This window comes from Formica exsecta, unplaced genomic scaffold (genome assembly GCF_003651465.1).
Source record: "Formica exsecta isolate Colony F162 unplaced genomic scaffold, ASM365146v1 scaffold13, whole genome shotgun sequence".
Lineage (NCBI taxonomy): Eukaryota > Metazoa > Arthropoda > Insecta > Hymenoptera > Formicidae > Formica > Formica exsecta.
Genome location: NW_021848632.1, coordinates 386,615 through 396,076, shown reverse-complemented (window position 1 = coordinate 396,076; position 9,462 = coordinate 386,615). Strand labels below are relative to the sequence as shown.

Below are 9,462 nucleotides of genomic sequence, written 5' to 3'. Positions count from 1 at the left end.
TATTATAAACATAATTATATAAATTTACATTTGATTATATATGGACTTTTTTCCAAGTTAATACATATTTTTTTACTTATATCTTTTTAAATTATCTTTTCATATATATTACGCACATTCATATTATATCTCTCCTATTATTATTTTCAATTTAGATAATAGCGTCACATTTTAAACATAATTATAAGCATACGAATTCCATCCACGAAGTTCCATCAGCTAATAATTCCTCGGAAGCGCCTTTCGGATATATCGCCCCGGAATTCCGTTTCATTATTCTAACATTCGCGTTACCGCGTGCAATTCGCGATAACACGCCACATGGCGTATCAATCTCCCGCTATGTCTGCTTCCGAGAAACGCTGTGCTGTATCCCTGAGCCGACGACTGCATACCGGTGCAACGGGTGCGTAAGTACGCCCCAGAGAGAAACCAGTGAGTTATGACATATTTGCGGTCGAGGATCCTTCTTACCCGCCCTACGTCGCGCAGATGAGAGGCCTTTCGGGCCGAACTCTTACGAAGACCCTAACACGCACTTTGTGCGTCACAGACGCCGTGTAGTCGTGAGCACGCATTCCTGATGTCTTCCTTACGAGCGGTGCACCGACCGGATTGCCTTGCCGGTATTAAGACCGCTCCCACAACGGTCGTCGGTGTGTGCGCCGATAACCCGTAAACTATAAACGATGGGTATACGAGATATATGAGGTGTCCAGATGTTACTCGTCACCGCAAATCTTGTCTGGAACATCATCAAACTTTCAATGTTCAATATATTCACAGCGTTTCCTGATTTTCCAAAAAAACTGGAGATTTAGTCGATTTCTTCTGTGTGAAATCGAGAGAAATGTAAATTATAGTAATTAAATGCGCATCACAATTAAATCTTAATAAAGCCATTGAAGACCATTACTCTGAATAAATTTAAAATTTATACAAATCCAAAAATTCATTGATTCCTACAAAAATTGGGAATTTTAATTTATCGTGTCGCAATATTTATGAGTTGCAATTTATACTTTAACAATGCTTCTTAACTCGAATATATATATATTGCATCACGCTTGAAATTTTTTCCGTTAATTTGTAATTTATTATCATAATTATTTCCGTATTAAGAAAGTGAACATAGGAATTGTTGGATCAAATAATGATTTAAGATTTAAGTAATAAACATTAATTGATATATAAAGTATAAAATAATACATGAATCGCCGGATCGAATAATTTAGGTAATAGAATTAGTATCTACATATATACCAGTTTTATAGATATCTTTTTTCGTACTTATATATAATTATTGCCGGTGTTGCACTTTCGAGATGCCTATGAAATTAGATATTTCATCGAAACGTTTGCTGAACAACGAAGGAACGCTTTACCTCCGACAAATGTCTCAGTCCGAATCGGTTAGAATTCGATCAATATTGCCTTAGAATCAATGTTAATGTCTCTTTTCTTTTGCAAAATGAAATATTTGTCGGTTTATTTTTTTCAATAATTATAACTTTTTGAAATATTAATTATATATTTTAGGTACCGGTAGGATTTAAATCTTATATTTATATTAAAAACTAACGTTAAAGATTAACGTACTCAATTCTTCTGTTACATATTGATCGGTGAATGAACTTTTATTTTATAGAATAAACGCCAAGGACATACATATATATTAATGTTTTCTAAGTTTTAAAATTTTATTTGTGTGTGTGCATGCAAATTTAATATTTCTTTTTGTATTTAGTGTGTGTTTTTCAGAAAAAATTTTTTCATCAATTAGATTATTATTTTAAAAGCTTTCACAAATAAATTGCGCTTACATAAGAAGAAATTAATGTTTTATATCAAAAATCGACCATGGTACATGAATCTGTAACTATTATATGAAACTGTGTGAAACTGACTTTATGTTTTATCGTCTGTCGTATCTGAAAGAAAGACATACGTGCATCCAAAGAAGTAAGAATATATCAGAGAAAGGAGTTTTCATAGTGTGTGAAACGGAAATAAATTCTCAATATACTTACTGATTAATTAGGCGCGATATTTCAAATATCAGTATAACACGCATAATATAATTGTTAAAAGTTTTAAATTATGTTTCTTTTCTTGGATTATTTTGTACATGTGTTTGGCATGTACAATCCGTATAATATCCATCCGATAATGAACAGAGATTCTCTCTCGGAAAAGTGTTATAAATTTTACATTTTCTGCCTTCCTTCTCTACAAGCGCGAAATCGATGCATGTAAAATGAATGAATTCGGTGAAATTATCGGTTACGATAATTAAATTTTCAAGTCTTATTGTTAATTCCTATCCGGGGAATTTCCGGGAGATTGTCTGTTCGCTCTTCGCGACATTATTCTCCGCTAATTATTATTCGGAATCTCGCTAATGCGTTTTCGAGATTAACGGATTATCACGCGAAAACCGTCGCTTCCGCGAAAAAAGGCGAGGGACTCGCACGTGTCGCATTCGCGCGACCGTAGCAACAGCTTCCCCGAAATCAATCGGCGATTTCCGGGAGGTGACTTCATTCGGGGATTCCGTCGCGGTCACGCTTTTATTCCGTTCGATTTGTGTGTATATATGTGAAGCGAGAGAGGTTAAGAACATTATACCTGGTCAGATAACAGCACCCACCTACCGTTCGTCCATCACGTGCACACGTGAGAACTTCGATCCCTATTACGAGGACGCGCGTAAAGCCCGAATCGTCACGTATTCACGCGCCGATCAATAGACCAGCCGCTTCCAGTGTACATTTTTTTATGATTGATTTTCCCGCTGACTTTCTTGATGATTAACAACCGGGATTGTACGATTCATCTAGCTTACAAGCGAAAGTTAGCGCGCGAGAATCGTTTTAAAATTAATCTGTCTCTCTCATATTCTTACAAAAAAACGTGAACTGTAAAGTTTTGGGCTCTTTTCTTATTAATTATTTTCTTCACTCATTTAAAAAATATAAAAATTAAAATAATATGCATTTTCCAAAAAATTCTTGTATTTATTTTTTTGTTACATACATTATATTTTTATATTCGAATATCAATGCAACCATTTTAGACGAATCCGAGAAGTTGTTAATATATATGTGAATCTTCTTAGGAGCGAAAGTTTGCATTAACTCTTGTCGACGTGAACTTCATTCCAAATCACATCATCTCTTTTGCATCTCATAGAGAAACCGCTATAATTCTACGAAATTATTTCTTATCTCATTACGTAATAATTGTAAGCCAGAAGTTTAAACTTTTATTCTGAAGATAATTGTAAAAAATTAAAATAAAATTATATATAAAAAAATTTGTTATATAAATATGAATTATTACTTTTTTTTGTTTCAAATTACCATTTTTTAATTTTTAAAATAGTTATCTAGAACAGTTTTTTGTATATTTGATTTCGATCTCATTCAAAATATGGGAGAATCTAGATGTCGCAAGACAACGATAATTCTCTTCGACGAAATGTATTTTTTATAATTAATAGAAAAATAATGTTGTCGCGCGTGGTGCAGATAAATGACGGAACTTGACGAAAGCCGAGGATGTGACATGATCGCTCGTTATCACCGGAAGAAAAGCTAAGTGGAACGCTAACGAGAAAATCGAAGGCTCGGGGTTATGCGATTGGAATAATCGCGGGTCAGAAGTCACAATGCGGATGTATAATTTCTATTCCGTACGTCCGTGACACGCAGACAAGGCTGTATACACAAATACGAGGATGCGTCCCCCTGCGATTTTTCTGCTTTAATTGTAGCGATTTATAATTGTAAGACTCCTCATCATTATTTTTTCTGTCTAAATATATGTATTGTGCTAAATAAGATAAAAAATTGAAATTACATATAATTTATCGTAACTAGATTTATAATTTTTCCATGTATTTTTGTTACGTTCCTGTATTTTGCGCATATTGTCTAAGAATTCTAAACTAAAATTCAGAAACGTTGAATTTAAAGAGTAACAAAAAATAGCAAAGCGTGCACATTAGAAAAACGAAAGAAATTATAATAACATCGATTGCGTCCGATCGCCAGCTGATCCTTTTTGTGCGTCGCTTTAAAAAAGGAAAAAACTCGTTTAAGAGTAAATGCGGTGTCGCGCTCTTGAGAAACTTAATACGAGCCTCGTCGCGCCGTCGAAGGATAAATCAACAAGAAGGTCGCCGTCGAGACTCGATTACACCTCGCAATTAAACTTCAAACGAAGATGAATTTAACGATTACGAGAAGACAGGGGAACGAAGGGGGTGGGCGAAGAATATTCGATCACTTCATACTTCGTCTCGTGTAATTGAACTTGAGACGCGTTGCACTTAAGGCATCGCGAGAAAGTCGTTCGCGCTGCTCTCGGAGAAATCGAGATTTGATGAGAATCGAAATTTGACGGTGATCGACTCGATGGAAATCATGAAGACGAATGTTGGATACGAGAAAGTAGCAAAACCTTTCGCCTTTTTGTTGTGAGAGAATGTAAGTGATCAGGACTGGAAAGGTTCGAATTATTTCATTAAATTTGCATCCTAAAGTTAGATTTATTAGGCTTTTATAACATCACGAACAAAATCTCTAAATTCTTGAGCACATACGAAACTTTTATATACAAAAGTGAGTTTCGAATATACAATCTTGTATGAAAATAATCGGATGCAAACTTCGAGAATCGGGGTCCAGGTTTGTTTGTTTCAGTTACACTTTCTTAGACTTTCTGCATTTGAAATAGAACAGATACATACTATGCCTGATAATATTCGATATATCTCCCGTTTTAGCATTTTCTTTCATTGTAAATTAATGTAACATAGTGTCAGATGCGAAATTATGTTACATTTTAATGAAATCTGACATTTCAGACATTATTTTTATGGTACATATAAAAATGTAAATATATTATTTCTATGAAAAATATCTATTTCTTTTGAGTGAAATTTAAAAAATATTTCTACTATATCATTCGCTTTACTATAAATATAGGTATCTTTTGACATTTTTGAAGCAATAAAATTATGAATTTAAATAACAATTTTAATTATAAGGAAATGATAATTGCTGTTATTTCCAAAAAAAATACGAGTTTGCATTTGAACAAAAACACATTTTATCGAATTACATTCGTTTCTTTATAAAAATTTACAGATATAAAATCCGGGTGGTTTTTGAATCGAAGATTTGGATGGAAGATTGAAGATTAATATTTATTTATATTTTACGTTATCGTATGCTCTTTACATGGAAAAAAAATGCGCTGCTCCTATTTACCCCATTCAACAACACACCTTTGACGCTCGCTGGCTCTCTCTCTCTCTCTCTCTCTCTCTCTCTCTCTTCTCTTCTCTCTTCTCTCTCACCCTCGTCCTGCATGAAGTATGAAGCGCTGGCGCGCCGCGGAGGGAGAGAGAGCGCGAGAGAAAGAGAGAGAGCGCAGACTCACTGGGATATATACACACGCAATATCATAGCGGCAGACAGTCGACACGCGGCGCTCGTACAAGGTGGGTCTCCTCGCGCTCTCCTTCCTGTTGTTGAGGGAGAGAAAGAAAGAAAGAAGAGATTCAATAGCAATAAACGGCGAGGAGGGAAGTGAAGTGTTTTATCTCGTCTAGATATTCCGCTCGCGAGAATAATATCATCGAGGAGAATCTCCGCGATATTGTTATAACTGAAATCTATTATTCGTTATTAATCGTGATCGCTTCTTATTACGCGATGATTTCGTCATTGTTGTCGTCGTCGTCGTTCGTCAACGGAAAGAAGAAGAGGTACATTGCGACGAGATTTCCCCATCGGACATCCGGCTCGTGTACGGATCTTCGCACCGCGGAGCGCTCTTAGAATGCCACGTGCCGGCACCTAGAGAGAGATCGATCGGAGACCCCGCTCGATCGCGCCAGTGAAACAAGACCAGCTCCCTTTCTCTTTCTTTCTCGCGATAATTCCTTGTCGAAGCAGCTGGACGTGGTCCCAAACTTCGTGGAAGAACGATGATCATAGAAGTAATCGGAATTAACTGGAGTTAACCGCATCAAGGATATCTATCGAAGAGGATTGATCCTTCAAAGATATATATCGTGTATATTTATTGGAGAACAAATAATTAAACAAAATCCATCCCTCACGCGCTCCGATAATAAGTAGCCGGCGTGAAACCGGCCACGAGACCGTGTCCCTGGCTATGGGCAAGCTCTTAATAATCCCTCGAAGTGATACTACTCGCGACAACGTCAGGGTGAACAGCGAAGAGGAGGAGAGAACGACGGCAACGGCGGCGATTGTCGTCGGGTCCAGCGCGACGAGTGGCGCGATCGCCGATAGCGCTGCCGCCGATCGCGATCGTCGATTCTTTATCGCGTCGATACTCGGCAACGGTCTGCCGAAGGGAAGGGAATGCGCGCGCGAACACCCGATCTCGGGGATCGTTGAGGCGACGAGGACAACGATCGGCAATGTTGCCCGAAGTGATCTCGTCGAGCGGAACAACATTCTTGGAGCGGACGCGGAACGTTGGAGCGCCAGAATTGCCGCCGACGATCGTCGCACTTGTTGCGTCTCGAGCGTCGACGTCGCTTCGTATTTCGCGCGCAGACGAGCCCGCGATCGAGCGATCCGCCGCGATGATATCGCCAGACATTCGTCATTCATCGAGCGGCGAAATCGTCGACGAGCTGTCAGCTCCTCGCTAACTCGCGTCAGATCTGTCATTGCACCGATCGATGTCGCGGAAATCGAGAAAATACCGCGTAGTACAGTGGATGATAATGTTACAATCGGATGTGAAGACCGAAATCGATTCTCCGTTCCGCTCGCCGGTACCACGGACCAAGTTTCCATGTGTGATGAATGTATCTTATCCGACAGTATCGTAAATAATGCGTCCGGACACGTCGGCGGATCGCCGAGAAGCATTCGAGAATGTATCGGCATCGATACGGAAAACATTTTGCCCGATAATAATATCTGCAATCCCGCTAGACTGATCGCTCTCGTTAAATCCTCGTGTATTTTCGCCGAAGAGATAATACATCGAAGAAATACGTCGTCTTCATCGCGATTCCCGGCGAAAATCGATCGCGGCGGGCAAACCTGGCGGATCAAGACGTATTGGAGATTGCCAAGGATCGGTTTCGTTCTGCGAGCTTTTCTACTGGGACTACTCGTGATGAGTTTGCTCTGCGACGTAGTGCTGACCGCACCGCCGTCGTCGTCGTCGTCGTCGTCGTCGTCGTCGTCGTCGTCGTCGTTATCGGATTTGGAGGTGATGGACATCTTTGAGGATGGCATCGAAGAGGAGGAGCTGACGAAAAACAAACTCGGCGAAGACGAGTTAGAGATTATCAGAAAGAGCATTGTGCAAGGCCTCGGACTTCAGAGGATACCTGATCCTTCGAAGGTAAGGCTTATTAATAATATTAATAATATTCTGCGAGAATAAGAAGCGTCATATGACTGTACTCTCTCTCTCTCTCTCTCTCTCTCTCTCTTTCTCTCTGTTTTAACTGATAGAGCAATTTTCAGAGTAAAGATTATTAAAATAATTTTATTAAATAGAAAATTATACAATTTTACAATTACAATATTCTTTATTGTCTTTTCCGATAATATATATAAATGATACGGGAATGAACGGCGAAAATGATGCAAAAATATAATCGATGTAACATGTTGCAAAAAATCTTCGCATTTTTTTTAATGTATGAATTATTTCGGTAATTTCAAGACTGGAGTTTTTATGAATAAAGGATTTTATATTCGGACACAATAAAGATTTTTAAATTATAAGTTCAAGAAAGCACGCTTGGAATTTTTGTAAAATAATCTTTTTAGTGCTACAAATAGATAGATAAATAAAGAGAGAAGGAGAGAGAGAGAGAGAGAGAGAGAGATAACAAAAAATATTGCATTTTTTATTTTCAATAAAACTTTAATAACATCGACAATTAAAAATTGAGAAGATAAATGGAATATTTATTGAGAGGAAATCATCTTGAGAAAAGATGTCTTCAAATCGTGATCAAAGAAAAAGATGTAGGAACAACTTGTGTGTTGTATAAGAACAAACGACTGAATACGCGCGTTATTGCATGAACCAAATAAAATCGATCGCGTAAAAAAGTGAGACCTCGCCGCGATGATCCGGCGATGGCAAAAAAGTCGATAAATCCTAAATTATTACAATGACGAGAGAGATAAGAGACGTCGTATGCGGCAACGACGTCGCTCGTGCTCATTCACGCCTTGGAGTTCGTTGCTCGAGGACAACGCGTTGAGATTACCCGAATAAAAGTTACACTTTCCTTCTAGCTCCTTTCGCATGTGGGAAAGGATATTTTGAATCTTTCATCTCTATATCAATTTTATAAAAAGAAATTCATGCAAATTTTATACAAATCTGCACGCATACGAGACATTTTTCAACTTTGCTACAAATTTTGAAGATTAGATTAATTTTGCTTTTGTATTAAAAGCAGTCGGCAAATTGCCGATAAGCCAAGTTGTGAATTATGTGTTTAAAATATATATAAATCTATATCTGTCTCTGTTTCTATATCTTGACAAAATATTGAATATGTAAAACATATTCTTTTATTACTATTTTTAATAATAAAAAAATGAAAATATTATGCAAGTGAAAAATGTTTATCTTATGAAAGCTATTTAATTCTTTTTCAATACATTTGCAAATCTAGCACTTGAAACTTAAGGAATTCTTAACTTAAGATTTTTATTACATTTTATTTATTATATGTTATATTATAATAATTAATTTTATTTACTATATATATTATATTAATAAAATAGAAGGTATACAAATTCTCGAATGTTAGAAGATTCTAATATAGATTACGATCTTAGAGAGAAAATATTTTTTTAATTTCGCGAAAACAGTCGCTTTTCCGGGAATACGGTCTACGCGCTTAATCTCTGTGTGAAAAAAAAAATCATTTCGACAGAGTATGCCGGCGGTAGATATTCTTATACGCTTTCGGAAACTTCGCATACTTCGCACGATAATACACGCGACGATATGTACCGTAATATCCGCAGAAACGCGCGATCTGGCACATATATACGCGCTATTTGCCTAGACGCGGCTAATAATCGCCGTCCCTTTGTCAAGTGCCGACCAAGATAAACAGTCTTACGACCGAATGCAGTTCCTGTCGTAGATAACGTCGAATTATATGCGCGAGCGATCTTTATCTTCGCACCATGAGCGGCTTCATCTCGTCTCTATTGCGTACAGCAAGTCCTCGATGTATATGCGATGTACGCAACACCGGTCGTACATATCTCGCAAGTTGATTTACGTATCATTGAAACTTGTTGTTGCAAGATTCATTTGCTTAAGATTTCGCGATTCGAAAAGAAACCCGAAAAAGCAGAGTGATTTAAGTGCGCCCCGAGAGAGAGAGAGAGAGAGAGAGAGAGAGAGAGAGAGAGAGTTTAA

At 37.6% G+C, this 9,462-nt stretch overlaps 1 protein-coding gene across 1 annotated transcript in view; it reads left to right on the top strand.

Annotated features, from left to right (window-relative positions):
* The first annotated feature begins 5,521 nt into the window (after positions 1-5,521).
* Positions 5,522-9,462, top strand: part of LOC115245739 (bone morphogenetic protein 4) — a 32,177-nt gene continuing 28,236 nt past the window's right edge. The window contains exon 1 of the mRNA XM_029824187.1: positions 5,522-7,404. Within this exon, the coding sequence (XP_029680047.1) occupies positions 6,190-7,404 (1,215 nt within the window). The 5' untranslated portion in view covers positions 5,522-6,189. The remainder of the gene's footprint in view (positions 7,405-9,462) is intronic.